Raw genomic sequence first — 25822 nt, 5'->3', positions numbered from 1 at the left:
CTTTTTTTTTTTCTTTTTTTTTTTTATAATGAACAACAACAACAGCAACAACAGTAAAAGAAAGAGCCTAATTGGTTCTATATTGCCGCGGAATAATAAACCCAGGTTGTGTTCAGACAACAAAACGTTTTCGTCGGTCTAGACAACAAATTTAAATGCAAGAAAATGTCAAAGGTTAGATTGCTGAGACGCAAAATCTAACCTTTGTGATTGAAGTTCTACCTTTTCTTGCTTGCACGAACAGCAAAAGTTGATGTTTTCATATGTGTGATTAAACGAGTCATACCGCATATCGAGTACTGCCCACATGTTGAGTCCCCCCCTCCTCCCCGTCAAAGGGCAACATATCAAAAAAATTGTACTACTACCAACTCTAGGACAAAGTACAATTTAAAAAAGGTTCCTATAAAAGAGGCTGCTAATTATTGTACGCTAACAAAACGTTTCACTTAATCCATCTACTAAGTCATAAAATGGCGGGTTGACAGAATTTATTAATTTCCAAGGGACTTACCTCATTTTACAAACTGTACCGAATAAATTCTGAAAATATTTATCTTGACCTCTTTTTATGTTATATAAGACGAACTGGATTAATGCGACCCCAAATATTCCTAGAACTCTCTGCATCTCCGTTTCTGGGGTCTTCTAAGAAACCAATCACTTCCTGTCCAGTTACGCCGCTTAAATCCCGTCTTGTTGTAGTCTCGCGAACTGGCCATGGGTTGCCCCAAAAGCGTTATTAATGTCAAACGTGCAGAACAAATTGTGGACCTATTTATTTACCTTTCCCACTAAGATCAGTGGACAGAAAGCGTCTAGTAGGTTTAAATAACTTTATTATCTTAAAGCGTTTGTTTTTTTTCGAGGCAAAAAAATGCAGTGCCTGCTTAGCCCTGAGGTCACCAGATTAAGACCGACAGCAAATCATATCATTAGTCTATGGTCTGATTGTTCCATGTCGTTTTGGTTTTCCGAGAAATTGGGACGACTTGTGCCTGGTGGCACGGACTGAAGTTCTCATGAACGATATGTTTGTGTTTAATATAAGTCAATTGTGAGACTCGGGAAGCTGTGCTGTCAAGAAATGGGTGCTGTATATCTGGCCAGCCTCCTTGTTCTCCTGAGCTTTGTGGAGCAGAGTTTTCAGGACAAAGGTTCAACTCCACGAATAAAAGAAATTGTTATCGGTAGATGCTATGATTACCAATTCAAAAAGTTTGGTTTAAATACTACAACTTGGAAGAACTGCAGTAAAATCTGGGACGCGCTTCACGGAGGCTTCGCTTTCAAGAATCCCTGTAACCTAACTTTCGCCGACTACAAGCCGTATTTTGATGAAGTTGAAATGGCAGAAATTCATAATAAGGTGAGGATCTACTTTGCAAATTAATTTGATGTTAAATTATGGAAAGAAAGTAACTAAGGCGAAAGGGTAAAAGCGCCATAATTTTTAATTGTGTTGTAAAATAAACATGTTATTTGTTTTCATATATTTCCGATTATCGACATTAATTGCCACGATTATATGTAAAAAAACACCTTTGCTAGGAAGCAATAAGTATTGTTTACAAAGTTTGTATTACAGTCGCACAATTCGTATGTTGAAACAAACTGAAACGCCACGAGTACATGGTAAGTCGAGTTTCTCGGAATTTTACTGTTTTAAAATCACTTCCTCTAAAGCCATTTGTTTTTATAGTGCAGTAACTATTGGGTTCGGCTCTCGTTCATCAGTCCGTTGTTTTCTACGTTTTGCTTTTACATTTATAACGTGGACTGTATTTTCCGGTATGAACACAAAGTGAAACCCGTTTGTCACACACACAACTTCCTTGTTGAAATACAAAGTGAAAGTCTTAAGTCACAATTTCCGGTTATTCAATAGTCTAAAGAGGTGTTTACTAATGTATTAAAATGCAAATGAATATTTTATTGCTTCTGTCAGAGCCTGTTTTGGTCAGGGACGTACAAAGCCGTACATTCATATTCAGAGTTTGACGTTAGGTTTACCACTTTAGAAGACACCATGGCTGGGTAAGGAAAATGAGTTCGTTCGTTCGTTTGTTCGTTCGTTCGTTCGTTCGTTCGTTCGTTCGTTCGTTCGTTCGTTCGTTCGTTCGTTCGTTCGTTCGTTCGTTCGTTCGTTCGTTCGTTCGTTCGTTCGTTCGTTCGTTCGCTCGCTCGCTCGCTCGTTCGCCCATTCGTTCGTTCGTTCGTTCGTGCGTTCGTTCGTTCGTTCGTTTGTTCGTTCGCTCGTTCGTTCGTTCGTTCGTTCGTTCGCTCGCTCGCTCGCTCGCTCGCTCGCTCGCTCGCTCGTTCGTTCGTTCGTTCTTTCCTCCGTTCGTTCGTTCGTTCGTTCGTTCGTTCGTTCGTTCGTTCGTTCTTTCGTTCGATCGTTCGTTCGATCATTCCTTCTTTCCCTCCTTCCTCGTTTATATATTTATTTATTCATTTATTCATGTTCTCTTTTTCACTTTATGTGCCTATTATGAACGTTTAATAACACGCGCCAATTTGTAATTCTAGGTGGATCGTCAATGAATTGACATTTTGTGGAAATGGGAATTTATCGCGAAATACTACAGATGGCATTGACTACGATTCTTGTCCAAAATGGAGCAGGAGCTGCGATTACACGACGCCTTTTTGGGGTCAAGCCTCCAAAAAAGTAAGTTCAACAACAACAACAACAAAATCAGGTGAATAGACAATGAAAGCAGAAACTAAAGGTACACAAACCCACTCTCCCGTTCCAATATAGATTTCTTCTTCAGTGCAGTTATTCAGCGAAAAAAAAAATCGTGAAATATCGGTGCGATTTTGCTGTAGTCAACTGCGACCTACCGACCGACCTAACGAAGGGACGAACGAACGAAGGAACGAACGAACGAACAAACCATGCAAATGAGCGAGTGAGCAAACCATAGGCGTACGGGCAAATTTTGACATTTGAATCAAAAAGTTCGGTATATTTTCAATTCTACTATTTATGTTGATGTAATTCGTTTTGGACGTAATGTTGAGATTTGTCATTTTCTATTTTTTTCAAGGCTTTTTGCCCGAATTCTAGGCATTTTTTCCCAAAAAAGGGTTGAAATTTCCGACTCTTGTCTGCCTCGCCCCCGCCTCGTACACCTATGGAGCGAACGAGCGACCCACCCACCCACCACCCACCAACCAACCAACCAACGAACCAAAGAGCAAATGTATAATGACTATTTGAATTTGAATTTTGTTTCAAAGTTTGCTGAACATGCCCGAGGAATCGTTCGTGTCATGCTGAACGGATCCAGGGTTTCTGGCGATGGGAATCACATTCCAGCTTATAAGCGAGACAGGTAACAATAAAAAGACTTTACTGGATAGATGCAGAAACATAACGTATCCTGATCTCAGTGACCCAAAGCTATTCCAGAATTACTTTGTTTTCCTACTTTTCAGCCAAACAATGGAACGTATGCCAAACTATATCAGAACAAGTGACATTGAGAGCACCACCTTCGTTTAGACCGTTTTTTGCTTATAAATACATTTTTTTTAAATTTTTATATCCCCTTTTATCAATTTTATTGTACTTCTCGAAGATATTAGCTACTAATATTTGTTAGCTACTCTAAAATTCGGGACAAAATTAAGTTGATGTTGTTGTTGTTGTATGTTCAAAGTAGCAAATGATAGTGAGTCCAAATGTGACCTTGATGCAAAAACCTTCCCTGATCTTACTCGTCCTTATGAAGTCTCAATGAAATACTGGCAATTGAATGAACTCACAGTAATGTATGTTTTGTGTTAATAATTTTGTTTTCTAGTTTCTTCGGAAAATACGAACTGCCGAGCTTCCAAGTGGAGAAAATCACCGAACTCATGATTATCGTTGTTCACACAATAAATGGCACAGAATAGTGAGTACATAATTTTGCAATCAGCTTGTTTGCAGCGTTCGGATTTACCCTTGTTGTTCCCCAGACAATAGCAATGCCCTTGTTGGCGCACTGTGGAAGACATTGTTGACCGAGTTTATTCCACTGCATTCGGGTGATAGAGGGGGTAATGCGTGACGCGTGATTTGCGCTAAAATTAGCGCGTGAAACGTGAAAACAGCTCAAATCTGGTCGTGATCGGTGAAATACAGGCATGGAACAATTGATAAGATAAAATGTGAAATTCCTTGGTTAAAAATATATTCCATAATGACGTTTCACCATACAAAGAAAAGAAATTTTGAAACCGTTATTAAGCTCCCAGATTAAGCTATCATTTTTACCAGAAGCGTCTGGTTTTACATATATTTTGACACCCGGATATCAAAGACTGAACCCCCTCATCGAGGTGAAATGCGGCCAGCTCATATGTTTTTGGCAGGTATTGAAAATTGATCAGTCTTGACTCGTTTCTGTTGTTGACATTGTTAGTGAAAAGTGCGGAAAGAAATCTATCAAGCTTCTCCGGGACGACGCAAAAGACAGAGGAATAACTGTTAGTTGTCATGACGACCCAGAGTAAGAATTCGAATTGTTTGTTAGTTATTTACCTCTAGTTATTGTCTTAGTTCATTCTCACTTGTCTCAGTCTGTTGGTCTTCCAACAATAACTGCAACTTGAAATAAACTGCATAAATAACTACTTCCCCACTCCCAGAGAAAAAGGTGAAGATGAGAAGAGGCATTTTCGTTATCTTGGAATGTCTTTTTTTGTTGTTGTTTTTGTTTGTTTGTTTTGCTTGTTTAGTTTTTGTTCGTTTTAGAAGTATATTCGACATTCACTCTGCACTTTTATTCTTAAGATGTCTTGCTTAATTTGTCAGTTTTTTGTACGTGTCAGTGACCAACTCAAAAACTTAAGCTAATTTAGTCACTAAGCACATCTTAATTTGGGTCTTGTTGTACATTTTCTTTCTTCCATTTCTATATTTCCCTTGTTGATGTTGTAATTTTATTTAATAAATAGTGCAGTGATAAAATCTGAAAAAAACTTAATCTGTTTGTTGAAGTTGTTGTTGTTTTATGTTTGATTTTGTCTTTTGTGTTTCTTTGATTTTAATGAATTTAATTTTTGTTTGTTTGTTTGTTTGCTTGTTTGTTTGTTTGTTTGTTTGTTTGTTTGCTTGTTTGTTTGTTTGTTGGTACAGTGCCGTAGCAGGGGTAAAATAAGTGGGGGGGGGGGGCACGCGAGCGTCGGAGGCGCGAGCCGCTAGGGGGGTCTGGGGCATTCCCACCCCCCAGAAAATTTGGAAATCTAGACGCTTGAAAATGCTATTTCCAGCGTTCTCCACAGGGGGGGGGGGGGGGAGGTGACTCTATTGTTTCCAGTTGTTTAATCGTGACCGACTCATCACTGCCAGTATGACGTCACATGGCAACGCGCGAGCGATTCCCTCGGTTTGGTCAGATGAGCGGGATTAAAACGCGAGTACGCCACAGCAGAGGTCCAGAAAGGCTTATCATTAGTGCTTATATCGATATTGTTCGCTAATTCTTTCCCAGTAGTTAGGTTTGATGCCTTAACTTCTGTGTGAATGATCTGTTTCTGGTTTTTAGCGCCCGTTTTCCTGTAATGTGGTTATTATTTTTAACTCGTGAACGGGACAATAGGCGGGACCGCCATTTTGCTTTCGGGTCAAGCGAAGTCCATCAAAAACATCCACATTTTCACCCAAACATTTTTCTCAAATCCGCTTCATAATAGGAGGTTTTACGGCAAGATTTCCGCAGAGGACCCTACATTTATTATGCATGCAGTTCTTTGTTTATTGAAAACAATAGCCAAACTTCATGTCTTTCCGTTCGAGTGCAAAGGTATAATTTTTATCCAGAACATGTCAACAACGCCGATCGCTGCTGCGTGATCTCATGTAGAATTATTTTTCCATATATTTTTATTCGCATTCATTGGCTTATTATAATATACTACTGTTGGTATCTGTGCAGTTCTGTTGTATTTTGTGGCTTTCCTTGCCGTGACGACTCTTAAATTTCATTAATTGCATACCTCCTGAAAAAAAAAATAAATAAATAAAAGCTTACAACACGGGGTATTTCGAGTCGGGCACCCATCCAAGAGTTAACCCCGCCCGGCAAGCCTTAACTTGGCCAGCTTGAATTGAGCAAGCGCTTTCATTGTGCTTTGAACGAAGAAAAACGTGTTGTGTGAAATAGACAGAAGTTCAAATTTTTTGCCGCAAGACAAGTAGTAAAATATTACCGATTAATAAAGACTTGAGTAAAGTTATTCTGTGTTGTTTTTCTATAATACCCAATGAAAGCGCAGGCTCCATCCGACCTGGCTGAAGTTAAGTCCTGCCGGACGAGAATCCGATTTTTACCTTTAAGGGGAAAGACATGAAGATCCACGAATGCTGAAAGTCTGATACTGCACGTACATCAAGAACCGTACATCCTGTGCCAAACCTCCTATTTCTGTTACAATAAAAATTAAATTCGCTGTGCAAGGACCCTCGAAAGCTCGACCTTTTTACAGATTTCATCGATCATTCTACACTTTGCGAAGGTGTTTCTGTTGATTTAAAAAAATCAATATAAAGTCTTATCTACCAAAAATAGCAGAAGAGAGACGGTTGCATTCGCTAACATCTCTGCATTATTGACTTGAGTAAAGGAAGGAAGGTAACGGAGTAAAATGCCACATTCTTGACTCGTTTCTCGATTGACGCTTGCCCGCCATCTTTAATATCACTCATGCGGAGCGTGACGTCATACTGGCAGTAATGATTGAACCAACATTTTCCTTAGAGACACCTCCCCCCCCCCCCCCTGGTTCTCCAAGAGCTATTTGTGATTAACGCATATCGTGAATTATTTTCTTCCTACATTGTCTTAACAAACCAATGCACATTGAAGAGAGTATAACACTTGCAAGGTCAACTGTCTCTGTATGTTGAAACCAGCAAATGTTAACTATTCAGAGTCATCATAGTGAGTTCGTAGTTATCAAACTCTCTGGGTTGCCTTAGAGGCAAACGTAGACTTCATCGGCAGGTCGTTTTTTGAAAACTTCCCAAAGTTTAGTTAGTTTAGTTTAGTTTTTTGCTGTTTAATGTTGTTGTGCATCGCCCTACGTACGTTAAAAAAACGAAAAGAAGTACAAATGTTATGGTTGCAAACCTCTCAGGAGATAAAATTTTATTTTCAACATTTCATACAGGTCTGTTTTTACTTTTTGGAAAAAAAAAAAACTGGGGGGGGGGGGCACGGGTCCCCCCGGCCCCTCCCCTTGCTACGGCACTGTGGTTCAGCACAATCCAACTTCCAACTTGGGAAGGATTTCCAAAGTGGTCTTAATTGGATTGTATATACTCGTCAAGCCTGGTGGAAAGCCATTTGCTTCTCTCCTCTTATTTCTCGTGTTTTTAATTATTAGCTGTTTTTTTCTTTGATGCTGCATTGTGTTTTGTCTTACAACTAAACAAACTATTCATCGCGTCTTCATCTCTATTTGCTAGTGACGTGCGTCATATTCTGTGCGCTGATCACCCTTACTCTCGTGAATGTCTCTTTCTGGATGAGGCAGGATACAGGAACAGGACAATAATCCGGGACATATGCAGGTTGGTCTGTATGAACTAAAAAGGCTGTACTGTACGTGGTGTATGTATGGGGCATGCAAAGAACAACACTTGACTTATTAACTGGGCGTTTAGTCCAGTTCATAGATTCGGTAGCTCATTATACAATATATACCTCATTCTCCCTGTTGTTTCGTTAATGAGGGTTTTGTTTTTTGCGTAAATTTTGAAGGAAAAGGAGAGACGTCATGTTATGTTGTGTAGAATTAGGAGGAACGCTAGGAATGAGTTGGATGACAGGGGAGGAAGCAGGTGAATGCGAAGTTTTCGGGACGAAAAGATTGAAAAAGTTGTTCAAAAAACGCCATTTTGAATAATAGCGGACATATTTGACCGGTGGAGACTAGAGGAATCGTGGACTCTGGGGACGAGAATGGCGAGTCGCAGCCTGAATGTGCGTTTGGAATCCAAATGAACCGAAAAGGAATTTTGTAAGGATGACAGGAAGAATTTCTTGTGAGAGGAGGTTGAATTAGGCTGTGCACTGAAGGCAGACGGTGATGAGAGACGAGTTCAGGTATGACATGTGTTTATAATAGAATGTAGTTTGCGCGTTCCCTATGTTTATTGTATTGCCAGCTTTCGCTTTGATTTTGGACCGGCGATCCGATTAAAACAACTTGAACTGTTTAGTGAAGTAAGAATACTCAAAGCAATGGTCGTCGGGTTATTGTTTTTGGTTCTTTAAGAGCATTTTATCGGCATTGCATTATGTATATTTTTGGAAGAAATGCGTAGTTTACGTTTTTAGCTGTGTTTGCTAGATCTGGTTTTGTTTGCAATTTTGGCCAGAAAATTACTGAAATAAGCTTAACATATTTTTTTTACCCTTTGTTCGCTTTTTGGAGGCAAAGTTATTTTGGCTACTGTGTGCAACATTGAAGGTGATATAAAGATAAAGAGGGTTAATTGTTACTGATATCCGTTTGCTTCAAATCTGTTTATAAGCTCGGGGAACTTGCTACAAAACGGAAATATTAAATTTTTGAAACTGCATGAAGCTGATATTGCATGGCTAAAAATAGTTGACTAAGTCCATATTTTTGATGGTGCATTCTCCCATTATAGTCGCTACATATAGATCCGCTACGAAATGGAATGAAGTTGTTTAAAAACCGATAGCCTATTGAATATTGGTCATACACCGATACAAGCAATTTGTTCTTTAAAAAGAAAAAACCTGGCGGTTTGCTGCTGTGTGAGAGTTTTAGGGCCTGTTTACATGATTCATGAATGACTCATTCCGGAACAAGTTAATCCCATCCCGATATATTTCGCTCTATCTGTTTACATGATACCAAGACAAAAGTCAGGTCATTCCCAAATGAGTTCATTCTGGTTTTTAAATGAATTTGATTCGGAGATGAAACCGCATCTTGTGAAACCACATACAGAGGTCACAGTTTGAACTCAGAGCAAAAAATGTAAATTATTGCGTTTACTGTTTAGCCCGAAGAAGCAGCCCTATGGTCAAATAATTTGCTTTTTAAAATTGCAGATATAGCCATCATGAGCATTAAAAATAACATGTTTGCGCAAAACATGCGCCATCTTGTTTTGATCTTGAGTAAAAACTACGCACGTGAAAACGACTTTGGTTGAGCTGGTCAATTATGTCATGTGGAATGTATGCAGTCAACGAACTTCATTGTGAACTTGTTCCGAAATATAAGTCATTCTGGAACTATATGTAAACAGGCCCTCATGTGCAAGCAGCAAGGCGTGTGAGGCATGGCAGCGAGGTATATGAGGCAACAATCCCTACTCCAAATGAAAAGGTTAATCGGAATGCTATATTTAAGCTAATTCCCCACCAGCCTCTGATCTGCTATTTAGCTGGCTTACTAGAATGGATCGCACACCTTGCTGCCTCGCACTTTTGTGACGACCTGCTGTATGACCCCTTATAATAGACTGTCTTTACTAACCCGGTGGAAGTCGTCGTTCAAAATATGGATATCACAGAACTGTAAATTGTAGATCACTACAGCAAGGTTTTTTTGGTGTTGTGTTCATGTGTATACATAGTACTCGTGTGTGGAAAAATTCACTGCATTTAGTGGGTTTCTTGTTTAGTGTTGTTTTGTTTGTATGCACTGTGACCAGTGATTTTTTTTCCTTCCTTCCCCTCAGGCATTAGCAGGCCATTCACTTGTTATGCAAGTGAAAGAAAGTAAAATCCCAGGTACCTGGGAGAAAAGTGAGTGTGGGGACCCCCCTGCCTCTTATGTTCTCCCACCATGGAACTCCTTTGTAAAATACTTATACCAATCAAGTGTAAAGGTGGATGACGATAACTTGCAGGACTGTCATTAAGTTTTTATGCAGCCAAACATTGAAGTTATCACCGGTAGCATTTTATTCTGGATGCAACTTGTAAAGTAACACCAATCAAAATGTTTACTTGTAACATTGAGTGAGCTCATGATCAGCCGTTAACAGGTGTTACGGGTTACAGCCCTTAATGACAGCCCTGGATAAGGGATGATAACATTGTTGGTAGCTGTGAAATGAATTCTTTGTCTTACCTTCTCAATTGTGGTGCTTTCAAGATATTTACTATACTTAATCGATTGTTTTTTTAAAGGTGTTAATAATTTAGACTTGTGAAAATTTAAAAAGAATATTTGACAGGTGAACTCACGTAAAAATGTAAGGTGAGATTGTGTCCTTCTTGGGTTGCTGTATGTTCATCCCACGTGGGATGCTGCCTAAAGAATTCTAAAATGACCTGGGTGGGGTGTCACCTAGGATCCTGCTAATTACTCCAGGTGGGATCCCACTCGAGATACCTGCTGCTAATTCCACATGGAATTTTAGCTGTGCATTGATCCCAGGAGGGATCCCACCAGGGATCCTAACTAGTTCTAGGCAGGATCTCAGCTGGAATCCCATCTAATTCTAGGTCTCTACGCAAATTATCTGAAGTGGTAATTCCACATGATCAGGCAAAAAAGATATATTAATTAGCTGTCTTAGATAAGAACAGAATCAATACACTGTAGTGTTGTCATTTGAGTTTGATATATTCAATGTAGTCATCTCATTCATCATAAATACATTGTAATTCCATTCATGTGGCCACCAATGAGCCACAAGGAGACAATATTAAAGCTAGGTGCTCTTTAAACAAGAAAATGACTGGTACTGAGCATTTGCTCAGGTCAACTTGAAGGGGCTTTATAATTATTATAGGTAGGTGATTGTGTTAATGGGGTGGTGGTAATGGACTTGGCCCATTATTATTACTGAAAATTACTGAAAAGTTTTTCAATAACTCAATTTTGTTTTTGTTTATTTAAGGAGTTATAATAGTTTCAACAACTGATGGGAACAAAGTGGTGCAAGGAACACTGCTGCTATCATCTGCATACCTAAATCTGGAAAGGCTGTATTAGCTCACATGAAGGGAGAAAAAGGTTGCTTTTAATGTGAAGATAAAGGCGATGGGGTTGGCAATGGCTTACAGAGATTTTGGCTTTACAGCACAGGCATGTTGCTCCACATGATACCCATGGAAAAGTTGTTATCCGGAACGTTATTTAAAATGGAGAACAGGTACGGCCTCGTACCCAGATCGACGCCTCTCTCTTGTTTGGGGACATGGGCGTGCAAGGGCTTCACGCTCGCTTTCTTGCTTCGTCGGAGAAAGAAAATCGAGGTGCCTGAGGAGGAGGCAGGAACAGGTAAGTGTTACTAGCAGTTATTGTATGCTGTTACTAACCAGTTAATTATTTTCAATACAAGTTTTTTTAACTTTTTCATGTATCCAACACTTATTAATTAACATGATATATCTTCTGGTATATTTTATTTATTAATATTATTATTGCTGTCAATCATATGGAGGTGATATCCTGAAGGGAGAGATGAAATGGAAGTGAAGTTCACCATTAGTTAGTCCGTCTGATCAAAACCAGTGAAGTTGATAATGACATGCCTTGACCACCTTATAAATAATTATACTGAATATTTTCAAGTGCTGAATCGATTTTTTTTATTGAGATCAATGGGATAAATGGTGCTTCTGTGTCTTTGCTGTTTAAATAATTTGACCTTGTGGTGTGTTAACTACAACTGTCAAGGTCATTAAAAATTTTAATTATTGAATATCAAGTTAATAAATCATTAAAATGATTTATAAACTTGATATTCAAGCTTCAGAATACAGAAATTAGCCTCTCTACTAGTATTGAAAGGTGTCTTAGTTAATTACTTGCTTCACTACAGTATGCAAATGACAGCTATCACAATTCTTGTGAGTGAGCAGATAACATCAAAACAGCTAATAATGATTAATAAATGCATTTATATGGCAGATTTTCCAATTTTTTATGTATTATGTTCAAATAAGCCGATGAACTGTTGGACAATTTCTACAGATTGACGGCAGTACTTTATGGTTAGATATGAATTGGTTGATGCTTTGGCATACACTTTTCATGTCAGTGCACCTGCATAACTCATAAGTGCACAGCTAATAGTATTTCCGAAATGATTCGATTTAGCACCCGGGGGGCTTATTTACTTTTGGCACCTCATGGAAGGGCGCTTATTAAGACAGGGCACTTATTTAATTTTTTGAGAAAAAACCAAACATTCAAAACAAAACTTAAATATATATTGAAATAACTAACAATAACAGAAACTGTCAGTAACAAATTGTTGAAAGTTCAGTTACTTTTAAAAGAATTGTTTATTTTAGCAGTAAATATATACATGTTCGGTACGGTGAATGTTCGTGAGTTTATCTATTCGACATTGATGCCATTTCGTCCCCAGAGGCCGCAATCCTTTTGGGAACGAGAATGCATCGATGACTTCAATAGGGGTGGTTATCCACAATAGGGGGGTTATTAGAATAGAGGCTCATAACAATGGGGCACTTATTAGAATAGAGGCTCTTATTGGAATAGGGGCGTTTATTGACAAAAACACATTCGAAGGGGGGCGCTTATTCCGAAGGGGGCGCTTATTGGAAGGAGGGCGCTAAATCGAATCATTACAGTAACCAATGTTGTTTGGCTTTTGCACTGCCACTGGAAGTGTGGAACTAAACTAATACACCAAAATGTTGCATAGAGGAAGTGCTTTACTCACTCTATTATTTAGCAGTATATCAGCGTGAACTGTTGCTTTTCCGTCCGGTCACATGTGCCGAATTTAATTGCAAGGCTGTTTTATGTTATAATTTATTTCTCAATTGTGTTTACAGAAAATGTCAATACTTCCTCCACAGAAGGGATTGGGAATTCCTGGTGATGGGAGGGGTCTCAAAGGCCAAAACGGTAAGGAAAAGTATGAAGCTAAATTAGATTTCCGGAGGGTTCCTTCAGGTTGGGGGTTGGGGGGGGGGGGGGTCTTAGGAAAAATTCCTTCTGTGAGGGAGTTATGGATCATTTTTCTTCAGTTAAGCAAAATATTATTTTCTGATAAAAAAAAAAATAGGGCGTCAGATGTCAATATTTCTAACTGCTGGAAACAATATGATGTTCAACTTGAAGCAAAAAGCGATAACGATTGTTTGAATTCTTTGTTAGATCATGTGTAGGGGTGGGTAAGGTGGGGTGTAAACTCCGTTGAAGGGCAGGTGCTGTGGTAATTGACCCTTTGAGAACTAAAGATGCACACAGTGTCCCTTTCTCATTCCCCAAAGATCACTTGGTTTCCTGTTGTCTCTGGTGGGGTAATAGAAGGGATTTTTTTGTCTAAATCATGAATTATCGACAACAAACATCGGGGATGATGTGGTCCAACTTCTACAACAATAAAATAAAGAATTTTTGATTTTGTATCTTTTTTTCTCACTTAATGATTAATAATAATGTTACAAAAAATTCCTTTAATATAGAAAAGTGGAAAACAGACGTTTTAGTAAAAAAACGTTCGGTTTTTATTTGTACATATTATAGCCTTTTAACCTTTTTTAAAAAAAATTACGTCTTAGCGAACATTATGTTGAGTAAAATTTGTATAAGTAATTGTGAGTACTTGCAGTGATTCTATAAAGTTAGCCTTTTAAAATAGTAAACTAAAAGGATTAGGCTCAAGATGGGATTTAAAGTTGGAACCTGGTCTTACCAATGCAGTACTGTATGATGCTTTTTTTTACATTGATAATTTTGCATGCCTTGATAATTTTGATAATGGTAGAGCATCAGAGTAATATCGAAAAGTTTCAGGTATATGTATGAAGCTGATGTCAAGTGCGATTTTTTTTGTTGTAGGTTTGTTTGGAATCTTATGTTAAGCCGCTTCAGACTTGAAATTGATAAAGCTCTTTGGTAGTGATTGCTGGCTGAGAAGGCTATAGGCTAACAGAGTTTCTCATTCCTAAAATCTGCAATTTGAATTAAGTTATGCACAAAGCTGTGGTATAAAAAGACAATAAACGCCAAAAAAAATACATTTTTGCACCGTGTTTTCCAGCATGATAAATAGATCAAGTTATGTTGATTTGGACTCGAAGTTATTGATATTTTTGTTACTATGGGGGCCACCCATGGAGGATAGGGGGGCAGCACATTGTGTCGTTTCGAACAAAATTTTTCTTGTTGTGTGTGGAAGCATTTCATCTGTTCGCTAAAATCTGCTTTTGTTCACGTGTTGCCAGTTATGTTTTCCTCTTGTTTGTATATCCCCAAAGGCTATTTCGATTAAAGGCAAACGTCAGTTTACCATTTTTAACCAAGCCAAAGTTGCAAAGTGCCCAGCCGTCGCGACTGACAAATACAGCATTTCCTCCGCGAAAATAAAAAAAATGCTTGAACTGAAAGACGTTTGCATTCTTCCATGATATGTTTGAACAACAATGCCCAGGATAAACCTTCTACTCATACTAACTTCATGCAAAAAAGTCGATATCTCGAAGAGATCTTTGATTTATTTCAAAATTTAACTTCCCTTAAGGTAAACAACCAACTGGCAAAGTTTGGTTGGAAATCTATGAGCAGTTCTATTTCAAGGGAATTACCTTAAGGTCTCTATTCAGAATTCTTGCAATACATAGTTCCGTTGTGAAGGTCTTACTTACAATTTTAGTGGCATTTTGTGGAAGTGCCGGGAGTAGACAAATGGTGACACCAAAAAATTTCCATACAGATAGCGCATCCAATTTTTTAATAAGCGCCACACTCGCGATCCAATAAGCGCTGCATTTAAGTCGCAAAAAAATATAATAAACAGCGCCGCGCTTATTCGAATAAATACCGTAACCTGATGATAGTACTAGTGGCTACATGCATATCAATCAGGATGTGAAAGGTATGGGAAGCTTTGTGGTAAATTGACAATTTCTTGGGAACTTAATGTTAGATGCACCAGTGTATGCAACAGTATCAACGCATACCGAAAAATAAGGGTTATAAGTGCTCCTGCTTATATTCGTGTCTAGTTATAAGCTCATCTACATGGGAACAAAAAAAAAAACATCCGGATATAAGCCCCCTCCCCCCTATGGTAGATGACAGTACTGAATAGGGCTAAATGTTGCTTTACAGTACACACTCTTTTATCGGACACATATATGGACAGGTGCTTTGTTGCGCATTTTATTTTATTTCTGATTTTTGTGTTGGTCCCCTTTTTTATTCTATTTTACTGTACCTTTTATTGGGATTACACGCCTCCCATGCCTCACTGCCTCGCCTCGCATACCCCGCTGCCTCACATATTTCGAATACTCTAACGCAGTTATCCTTCAACCGGCAACACCATTCCATTCCCTAACTCTAGGTCTCTATATCTCCAACATAATTCTCAGACACTTAACTATTGTTAACAAAATCAATTTGCTATCCAGTCCTTGATAACCAAAATATTAAATATCTGCCGGTTTCATCTTAAAGAAATTTACTAGCCTCCTACAAACTCAACTTATCTTCCTATCTTCGTTCTAAAACTTAAAAGGATCTTTCTCTCATTTTATTCAGTTGCAGAGCAAGAAAATACATGGTTCACAACAAGTCAAGTACACAAGAATTAAAGGCAACAACTAACGAAATGGATCCACAAGAAAGAACCATCTCACAATTATCAAGAAGGATTATAGTTCAAACAAAACCCATGGATTCTGACTCAACTTTATCAGCTGATCTGACGTTTCACCTCTACAGAGTAATGCATCACACTCGCGAAGCAACTAAAATATAAAACAAAGTAAACAAAAAGCCGAAGAACAAACTGCCGTGCAGTTATTAATACTTCACATCTGTAGAGGAATTACACTTCTTGCTTCAGTCCATTTGCCTCCTGCTTTAAAATAAAAATGTTCTTAATCGACACACGAACTATACGCAATCGCGTACTTCTGTTTCAGGGATAAAATTCATCAGTTTGTAAATTCTGCAACTCACTTGAAGTTAACTAGAACCATGTGATTTGTCTAACAACGTCACGGCCCAAACGTCACTCGACTTACATAATGAAATACACTTTTTATTTATTTAAAATGAAAAATCTCAATGAACTGTACTCACAGCTGGTGATTACAATGAAAAGCAATGATTGTACTCTGTATATAATATATTACTTATATATTGCTATTTCCATAATATTTCACAATCTAGCCATTAACTGTGCCTGACAACAATCCATGATAATAATCCATCTTCCCCATAAATGTTTTACAAACCTAAAAAAAGCGTCTCTCTCCCAGCAAGTCACACAACCGCACGTTTTCTCCTTCGTCTAAACCAGCCAACGATTACCTACATAAAGCTCGCAACCACACTCACCATCAAGCAAACCAAAAGTAACTTTTCCATTTCTTCTGTATGACTTGCACAACCATCTTTACTCCTTTGAAACAACTCCTTATTTTAATCGAATATACAGAATAACCACGGCCAAAAAACCTACCATTTTCACGTTGTACCGACATACATGTATATATAGACCTGTAATATATAAATTTAGGCAAGCCTAAAAGCGGAGCTCCCCAGTTAATTATTTTGCACTTTATTGAACTCTGAATTCTGGCCATTGTAAAACTTTAAGGCTAAGAATTTTATATTCGTTTTATTTTTTTAATAAATAATAATTAATATTTTTCCTTATTTCTTTTTTACCGTGTCCGGGGTGGGGGGGGGGGGGGGGGTACTCCCTAAAATTTACTATGGGGGTGTGCCGTTGAGTTGCTGAGACTCTGGACCTGTTCCAGAGACAAAAGGTTCAATTTGCGACCCTGTTCCAGACAAACACTGCAAAGTAGGTACCCTGTTCCAGCAATATCCACAATGGAAATATATGAAGATAGATATAAAAACACTACCGTACATCACAAAGCTCTCACTTGACTTTCGTCTGTGGCTTGGAGATAAAGCGATGAAAGGAGCGGAGTTTCATAGCTATATACTTGATAGTGTTTAATCAGGATTCTGGGAAAACAATCAACCCTGTTCTAGAGTCAAAAGGGTGATTTGTATACCCTGTTTCAGAGTCAGAGAGACAAAAAGCATACCATGTTGAGCGGCACATACCCGTATAGCTCTTATATGGGAGTACCATCCCCCCCCTCCGGGTACCGTGTACAGCAACACCAAATAAGAGAACAAACAAAATCAATCAAAATGTTATAATTCCACCGAAAGCATTATCATAAAGAAGTCTGGATGGGAAATTATGTTGCAAAACGGGCAATTATGTTACCTTCATGTAGAAAAAAAGGAGGGAGGAGTAGGGCTGCATGTCGGGGTAGATAGGCATATCACATGGCAAATAAGGCATTTTTGTTGTTGCTTTACCAGCTTTAAAGAAAGAAAAAATCACTTTACATTTAGAGTATAAAGGAAATAACAAACATCTACATTTATAATAAGGTTGATTTTAATTTTTTTCATTCACTCATTTATTCATTTTCATTTTCACTATTTGCCGATATTTTAATTTTGAATGGAAATGGCAGAGGTTATAGCTAATGGTTTACAGCATGTTGCCCAAACCAAGCTAACTCCAAGCAAACCAGAGTGAAAGCTAACCACAAGCAAACTAGAGTGAAAGCTAACCGCAAGCAAACCAGATGAATAAAGCTAACTGCGAGCAAACAGGGGTGAACCTAACTCCGGAAACAAAATTTGTTTGTATTATTGTCCACATCTTTATGGAGTCATGTTGCCCATTTGTCATGGAGTTCACAAAGTAAGCAAGTGAGTCACAATTTGGTTGCTACATGGTACCTTATGGATACTGCAAATTTTATCTGGCTTTAGAATATTTCACTTATTTTAAAAATATAGCTGTTCTTATAAATTGTACACAGCATACAATACATAAGAATGAAATTGGTAATGCATATTGCTTGCAATAACGGTTTTAAACTCACCTATACTTTAGAATTACAGTACCACCAGTTTCAGCATAACTAATCCAAATTCAAATAATTACATTGCTTTGTAACTCCACTGCCTCCCCAAAAGTCAACCAAAGATCTTATCATATAATTAGACAACTACATGTAAGTCCTGTGTAGTTGAGGGCTCAAAACATTTGGACACTTGCAGGTCATGTTAACTGGCCAAACAGATTTTAGCTTGGTCACATGTGGTTTCTTACCAGTCAAAACATTGAAAATAGCAATTTTAAACTACCACCATTTCTGCTGTTACTGTTTTCGCTGCATATTTTTGAAAAGATCACTTCATAATTCCCTTGTTACATCTAACAAGATGTGAAAGTGACAGGTCAATCAAGAAGTCGTTTTCTGAAGTACACTGTAAATAGGTTAACATTTAAAATCTAAATTTTGCTTATTTGCAGCTTTTCTTGATTTTAATTTACATGTAATTTACTAGTCTCTTAAAAATAGCATCATGACGACACCCAAACATCGAGCTGGATTTAATCTTTCCTGTTTTCTATTTATGTCCTTGTCTTTGTCTGTTTTTGTGTCTGTGGCACTGCAAACTCTGCAACTCATGTTAACCCTGAAAAAAGTCAAATGCCACAGATTAAATTAAAATTGATTAATTGTCATCAATATCAATAATTTATAAAACAAAACACTTAACTTGAGCTTGTTTAACTGAAGCCAAACCACTGGATGCAAAAGGATCCATTAGATATTTAACATAGATGGATCAGCACAGACTATTTTTTTTACTGATAACTGCAAAGTCAACTAAATATTTTAATAAACTCAAAGCATCACTGCAAACCCTAACACCCCCTCTTACCGGTAATTAAAAGGTTTGGCCTTTAATCAACCCCCCTCCCCCTCTCCCTCCCGCTAGCCCTTTTGGAACTTCCATTGACCTTACATGGGATGGATCTGAATATTTGGGTTTTCCTTGGTATAAGAACCTGTGAAAAATGTCTGTTTTGAAGCTATTGTTTTCCTGCTCCATGTTGTTTTGAGGCTCTTTGATGCCTTGTTTCACTGGTTCATACACTGAGGATGAGATGGCCATGGATTTCTGCCATAACCACACATTGGAATTTGTGAGGAGTTTGTGAGGGGAGGTGGCATTCAAACCATTTAACCTTCCACAGCGAGGATAGGGTATAGATATTTTCTGGTACAAGATCTAGGCATTTCATGAAAACATACTTTTAGTGAAATATTAATTATTTAAATTGTCTACTAATACATTGTAGTTGTTTTGAATGTCATTGAAGAGAGACAAACTAACTCCCGAGTTAGGATTTCGAGTTAGGATTTCGAGTTGGATTTTTGAGTTGGATTTTCGAGTTGGATTTTTGAGTTAGGATTACAAGTTGGATTTTCGAGTTGGATTTTCGAGTTGGATTTTTGAGTTAGGATTACGAGTTGGATTTTCGAGTTGGATTTCGAGTAAGGATTTCGAGTTGGATTTCGAGTTGGATTTTCGAGTTGGATTTTCGAGTTAGGATTTCGAGTTGGATTTTCGAGTTAGGATTTCGAGTTGGATTTTTTTTGACAAAGCAAAACCCATTACAATTATTGAAAGCTAACCATAAACAGGCTAACTGGAGTGCATAGTAGGCTAACCAAAGTGAATAGTAGGCTAACAGGAGTGTGTAGTAGGCTAACCGGAGTGCATAGTAAGCTAACTGGCGTGTATAGTAGGCTAACCGGAGTGCTTAGTACGGTAAGCAACTTGAAAATCCAACTCGAAATCCTAACTCGAAATCTAACTCGAAATCCAACTCCAAAATCCAACTCGAAAATCCAACTCGAAATCCTAACTTGAAATCCAACTCGAAATCTTAACTCGAAATCCAACTGGAAAATCAAACTCGTAAATCCAACTCAAAATCCTAACTCGAAATCCAACTCGAAATCCTAACTCGGTGAATAGGCAACCTCCATTGAGGAGTTGAATAATGAATGCAAATATTTCACAAAGTAAGAAGATCAGCAGCAACCAAATGCAGATTAAAGCAGCTGGGTAAAAAAAGAACGAAACTGAATAAAAACATATTTCAATTATAACTAATATAAACTAGATACCTGATTTACTTTGCTGTTGTCCACTTTGCACAGAGCATTCTATACCAAGTTCAACAAAACTTGACTGTAGCCAGTAGGTATTCTTCATTCATTGCGGCTTAATGGCAGAATATAACACTACCTAAAAGAAGGATTGACATAATAATCTATTAAAAACCACCACACTAGCTCTAATTAATGGCCCTGTTTATAAAAAGAATTTATAAAAAATTCTGTCTTATTTAATGGATCTCATCAAATATAATAATATTAGCCTCTTTCGTTTATACACTCAGTGTAGTGACCCTTCCTTCCTACAATGGGATATTTAGCTTTTCTTCTTGGAGATTTCTTGTTAACTTACTTGTATAGAAAAAACATTGCCATTGCAAAGATACACATTCAACACTGTCATAGTGATAGTCAATGTAAGTTTGCATACACAGCTGCATACAGTGTCTAAAATGGCATGAATTACAAGTAGAGCGAACAATTGTGTTTTGTAAAATTACTAAAAATAATTAACTAAGATAGTTTTATGTGGAAATAAACTGAGTTTTTTTTTTGTTTCTGCTAAGGTGTGGTAAAAACGTGTCAACGCAAGAAATTCGCAACGAACGATCTCTTAGCGTATTCGTCCACGACCCTAAAATAGTTCGTTCAAACGAATTCCAACAGCGAGTAAATAAGAATAAATAGATGAATTAAAAAAACTAAAACACTAAGTTTAGCTGGGAGTTTAAATAAAAACATTAAGTCATTAACAGCTCATGAATTAATCGGAGGCGAAGCGGCCGCAGTTTTTCGTATTATTATCCAACCGCGTAGTACATGTGTAAGCATATAATTACAGATTTTCACAAAACACATGGACTTAGTGTATTCAGTAAAGTCAAAGTTTGTTACCTCATATTTGAAGTCGGAGAATGCTTGTCAATTCACAGCAATTCAGCAGGACAAAGCTTTCAACCAGCTCATGAATTAATCGGAGGCGAAGCGGCCGCAGTTTTTCGTATTATTATCCAACCGCGTAGTACATGTGTAAGCTATAAATTATAACTTACTCCAGCACCACCGACCTTTGAATTATCTGCGAAGGTCTATTTCAGCCTTTTCCATCCGTGTAGCTATTGACACTTCTTTTTTCCTTCACTTCAGTTAATTGCGTTTAGCTCAATTACTAGAGCTGGTCAGCCGCCGAAACGGTAGAAACTCGCTCGCTCTCCACCTGTGCCATTTTTTCGGATCTCCCCGTAAGCCCTTATCGTTTGCCATAACTTCCATGATGTGTAAAGCCTTTAGACGGGGTAGACCGAGAAATATTTACGGAGACATTTCTTTTTCCTGCTCGGTTTCTCCTTGTGCTTCGTTCAGCTTTCAAACTGACCGGGTTGTTCACTTTGTCCTTCATGTAAATCTAAATGGACTGACCATGGAAAAGTACTTGCGCCCGCGGACCAATAGCAATGCTATCATTTGGTCAGCGGTCAACTTAAAAAAAACACGCGACCTTGACTAGTTCTAAACCTGAGCCCGCGATATGGTCATGTGATACTGGTCAGCGGATACGTTGTTTTGACAGCTGTCAATTGACCATAAAATGGATGTCCAATATCAAAGATCTTAGTCGATTACTGTTGTGTTATAACCTAGGGGACTGGGGAGGAGCACATGGTCTAGCTATCCAACATGGCGTAGTCGGCAGGATGAGAAATCTGAGGGTCTGTCTGCTGAGCTTGAAAAACTTCATGAAGTTGTAGGTCTTCAGTTGACTTATCAGCAAATTGGATCTTTACAGCTGCTTCAGCATGAATGTTACATAGCTCATCATCGAGTGATGGCTCATCCACTGGGAAACGAGAAAGAGCGTCTGCAGCCAAATGATCCTTGCCTTTCACCCATTCTGCAGTGAACGAATATGGCAGCATCTTCATCATAAGTCGCTGGAGTCTGGGATTCTCGACATCTGCAATTCCCTTAGAATTCAGTATTGGGATGAGAGGCTGATGGTCAGTAAGAAGGGTGAAGTGTGGTAAACCCTGAACAAACATGTTGCATTTCTTCATTGCCCAGCAGGCAGCAAGAGCCTCAAGTTCTATCATAGCATAGCGGCTTTCTGCAGGAGTCAAGAAGCGTGAACCTGCTTGTATTGGTTTCCAGTTGTACGTTCTCTGATCTCCTCCTGTCGGGGGAGGGAGATGTTGTGTTATAACCTAGGGGACTGGGGAGGAGCACATGGTCTAGCTATCCAACAATTACCTCACTCATTTCTGGTTAACGAAGGAGGCAGAAGATTGTCTCCCCTCCCCCCTCTGCTTGGGTTGCCTTGGGACTCCCCTCCCCCTCCCCGAGAGTCTGTACGCGCGCGCGGTCGGTCGGGCGTACGCACCAAATTTTTTCGGCCTCCTGGGTTTACAAAAATTCTCTCGTACCCGCATTACCCATGGTGCTCCGCTCCGCGCGCTGGCGCGCGCTGAAGAGCTCCGCTATAATACACTAAGAACTTCACGACGTCATGAATAACTTGACAAAGCGTCGATGAAAATGACTTAGAAAATTCAAATCCCTTTTTCAAACTTTCTCTAACCGCACCTTACCGGCAACCGAAACGTCCTTTCTATACAAAAATATACGAAATGACCTCCGTCCAAAAAGAATCGCCTTTACAGACTGAAGGTAACTAATTATCTTTCAAAGTGTCTCAAACCGATACACTGAAAGGCCAATTCATTTCAACACAAACAATGTGATATCTCTAATGTGGACGTCATTTCCCGCCCAGTTTTAAGCTTCTTTAAGCTTCTTGTTACTAGTACTATGTGGCATGATAGAAAAAAAGAAATGTTTCTTAAGCTACTGTGATACTGCGTTGACGAAACTATAAAATTGACAACTGGAAGTAAATACGGTAAATTATACGAGGGTTCAGTTGGCGATGGTTGTGGATTGAGTGTTTGTTTATATAGTAAAATTAATATTAAGCCCCGGAGTATGGTACTTATTTATCTTAAATCCTTTTGAGAAAGGTAGAGTGGGCTTATAATTTATAAGAGAGAGGTTGTTAAATATTTAGTTTTTATTAGTGACACATATCTCTGCTCAATAAAAACGATAGGTAAATATAAAGGTGGAGCAGATACCCCCTCCCCCTGAAAAAAAAGAAGCGAAAAAAAAATACAACTAACAAAATGACAAAGTAGTTTTACAGCGGATTACTTTTCAGCACGAATAAATAAATATCAAGTCGTTAACAGTACCGTGATAATTCTAAAATGGCATTTATAGATTTGCGGGTTATTGTTGCAAGGAAAAGCAAATATATTGTTTTGCTTGCCCAATAATTAGTTTGACATGCATCACATTACCTTGATTTTGTCATGACAGATCATGGCCTGCATATAAATAATACTGAGCAGTACTGTAATTTATTTATAGGAATCCAAGAGGGCTCGGCGTTTCTGTAAAAGCCTCTCTGCTGTTGATTACAGCTGGTATCATGGCCTTCCTCTTTAATGCTGGAAGCTTCAAGTAGTAATTTAAATACAATTCAAATGAGTGTAGAAAACGGTACTGAACACTACCATGCCAAAGATTTATTAAAAAAATGCTAAAACCTAGAGCGACTTATAGATCTAATGTGTAATAGCTAATTAGCCAGGCTAAGGCGCACATTCTTTTTAAATAACTTTGCGCACATTTTTTAAAAACATTTAGAAAGACTAAGAAGTGATACACCAGTGCACCAGTGCAAGTGAGAAAGAAAGTCAGTTTATTAGTCAGTCTCCAGTTAGCCAAGTTATTGAGTTTGTAGTAAATAAGTCAGTAAGCGAGCAGAAGCAGACCGGGAGAGCAACAGTTTATAGTAAGTTACATTACTTTTCTTAATATTACAGATTTTTTCGGGGAAAAGATTTGATCCGAGGACATTTTTTTTGGTTCTCGAGACTATTTGATTCCAAGGGGTCTCATTTTATTACCTTTGGGGCCATAGAGAGCATGGGAAGGTTGGAGGCTGGGGAAGGAAACACGTTCTTTTTCACTACGCGCTCCGCACCTCCGTCAACTTTTCGCGCTCTGAAATTAAAAGGATAGTAGGTTACCGTGTTTAGGGTTATTAACTTATAATCTGCCGATTATAAGTAATGCTATTTTGCCTCAGCTGACCACAGCTCTTTTCTTATCAAATAAGGCGTGCAATAGCCATTTAGATTCTAAACATTTGTTATTTGAGATAATTTTGTCGATACATAATAAAAAATATATTTTTAACCACAAAACACGGTTGTGTTTAGCCAATATATTTGTTGTCTTCTGGGAGGAATTTTGTTTACAGGCTGTATAATGGACACCGCGGCAGAACGTCTACGCATGCGCTGAATTTAGCACTTCCGGTCATCTATCCAGTCACTCAACGGGCTTCACTCGCTACGCTTTCGGTTCAAGGTCAGTCGTGGCCCACGTTTTAGTTGTTTTGCTTTGTGAATTGCGGTGTTTTAATCTGCTGTCATGGATTACAAACTAAATATGACCGTAACAATACTCGATAGATTTAGAAAAAGGTAAGTCGTGGATTCGTTGAGGCTTTGATTCTAAATTTGAGCAGCAGATGAGCTTAAATAAGCTTAGGTTTATCACACAAGGCGAGAAGGCAGAGTTTTACTTGCCTTGCCTTAACCTTGACTAAATTCATACTTTCCTATCCAGTAATTGGTTGCATGTTTGTGTATTTTCTAGCTTTAATTGTTTTCAGTTCTACATTTATTTAACCTAACACTTCGGCCTAAAAAATAACAGCACGCAGTCGCTTCGTTTGTTTTTCGTTCAGCAGAGGTATAAAAACTTTTTAAAGTTTTTTTTTTAAATAACACCCGGTAGTGAGGTCCGATTTTTAATTATTCGGTTTCTGGTTTAAAGCAAGTTTTTAAACTAGACTTTGATTCTGTTTTTCCTTTTAGATTGAGGAGAGATAACCGGTACGATAGTTTGAAAGTTTGGTTAAGTTTCATGTTCGCGCGTGAGGCAGCCACACGGACTGGAAATGTGGAAAACATCCGCCAAATAGACGAATATTTGACCTTGTGAGGAGGATTAAGAAAATCAAATTGCCTTTGTCTTGAATGGAAACACAATTTAAACTTGTTTAGCTTCTCGGCTAACAGCTTTCAATCCAGCAAAAACTCCAGGTAGTCCGGGAGTATCGAAGACTCAATTCATTCATGTTGAACCAAGCAAACACTGAGCAAATGTTGTTTTCTTTCTTGTTTTGTGACTTTTTTCTCAGTGAAGGCAAGAATTATCGAAAGCCTAAACTTGAAAGTTCAGTGGTTCTTTATTTTGGTTTTATGTTGTTTTTCTTTCTCATTTGTCGCGCCTTAATTTGCGAGCAATTAAAGCGGGCAAAATGATAGACACAGTCCAAACGAAAATGCCGCTGTCGACTGTCGAGCGCTTGCGACCTGCAAACTTCAAGCATAATTTTCAATGTTGGTGCAAGCAGGAAACCCTATGGTGCAAAAGTATGAAGCTACAAAAATAAATAAACTTTTGAATTAGACCATTATTTTCCTTAAGTTTCTTTGCTATTTCTTAAGTTTTGTGTTTAAATTTCGCGCGACGGGAATTTTGTATTTACTCGACTGGATTACATAGTCAACCGGAAATACAAAACTGACCGGATGTTAATTTTCCACTCATGCGCAGTGCGTTTTGCCGCGGTGTTTGTATAATGAGGGTTAGACGACGGCCGATCGACCGACCGACCGACCGACCGAATGACTCAATAAAAAACCGTAAGAATGAACGCTCTCTGGGCCAACGGATAAAAACGATGA

The 25822-nt window shown here is 38.4% G+C and overlaps 2 protein-coding genes and 1 long non-coding RNA gene across 11 annotated transcripts; 2 read left to right on the top strand and 1 right to left on the bottom strand.

Annotated features, from left to right (window-relative positions):
- The first annotated feature begins 728 nt into the window (after positions 1 to 728).
- LOC144663882 (ADP-ribosyl cyclase/cyclic ADP-ribose hydrolase-like) lies at positions 729 to 25693 on the top strand. Of its 2 annotated transcripts, XR_013572684.1 has the most exons (9): positions 729 to 1369; positions 1949 to 2037; positions 2530 to 2671; positions 3247 to 3341; positions 3813 to 3905; positions 4416 to 4502; positions 7463 to 7567; positions 23427 to 24708; positions 24742 to 25693. XR_013572684.1 is itself a non-coding variant. In XM_078524967.1 (8 exons), exons 1-8 carry the CDS (start codon positions 1088 to 1090, stop codon positions 23521 to 23523), a joined length of 990 nt encoding a protein of 329 aa, XP_078381093.1. In that variant the 5' UTR covers positions 729 to 1087; the 3' UTR covers positions 23524 to 25693. The 2 variants fall into 2 exon arrangements, 1 of the variants encoding a protein (XP_078381093.1); XM_078524967.1 differs by having other exon boundaries at positions 23427 to 25693.
- LOC144663895 (uncharacterized) lies at positions 7728 to 16118 on the top strand. 8 transcript variants are annotated; one of them, XR_013572689.1, is made up of 5 exons: positions 7728 to 8102; positions 10889 to 11004; positions 11072 to 11143; positions 12801 to 12873; positions 15517 to 16118. XR_013572689.1 is itself a non-coding variant. In XM_078524983.1 (4 exons), exons 1-4 carry the CDS (start codon positions 8086 to 8088, stop codon positions 15580 to 15582), a joined length of 228 nt encoding a protein of 75 aa, XP_078381109.1. In that variant the 5' UTR covers positions 7734 to 8085; the 3' UTR covers positions 15583 to 16118. The 8 variants fall into 8 exon arrangements, 4 of the variants coding, with proteins under 4 accessions (XP_078381109.1, XP_078381106.1, XP_078381105.1 ...); XR_013572687.1 differs by having other exon boundaries at positions 10889 to 11143; XM_078524983.1 differs by lacking the exon at positions 10889 to 11004 and having other exon boundaries at positions 7734 to 8102.
- LOC144662389 (uncharacterized) lies at positions 17660 to 21443 on the bottom strand. The gene is made up of 3 exons (XR_013572435.1): positions 20898 to 21443; positions 20013 to 20133; positions 17660 to 18507 (listed from the first exon to the last, which is right to left on the bottom strand). It is a non-coding gene; the product is annotated as an uncharacterized LOC144662389 (long non-coding RNA).
- Positions 25694 to 25822: the final 129 nt, after the last annotated feature.

Source organism: Oculina patagonica, chromosome 8 (genome assembly GCF_052425735.1).
Source record: "Oculina patagonica isolate OP01 chromosome 8, crgOcupat, whole genome shotgun sequence".
Classification (NCBI taxonomy): domain Eukaryota; kingdom Metazoa; phylum Cnidaria; class Anthozoa; order Scleractinia; family Oculinidae; genus Oculina; species Oculina patagonica.
Note: the sequence above shows the minus strand (reverse complement) of the source record. Positions and strands in the feature narration are given on the sequence as shown.

Bases quoted from the DNA above. Each gene is read 5' to 3' on its own strand.
- LOC144663882 (XM_078524967.1), top strand. From the start codon at position 1,088: ATGGGTGCTGTATATCTGGCCAGCCTCCTTGTTCTCCTGAGCTTTGTG. The intron at 1,370-1,948 runs GTGAGGATCTAC...TGCTTCTGTCAG, and splicing joins TGGCAGAAATTCATAATAAG to AGCCTGTTTTGGTCAGGGAC. The intron at 7,568-23,426 runs GTTGGTCTGTAT...ATTTATTTATAG, and splicing joins ATAATCCGGGACATATGCAG to GAATCCAAGAGGGCTCGGCG.
- LOC144663895 (XM_078524979.1), top strand. The intron at 11,144-15,516 runs GTACGGCCTCGT...CATTTTATTCAG, and splicing joins TTATTTAAAATGGAGAACAG to TTGCAGAGCAAGAAAATACA.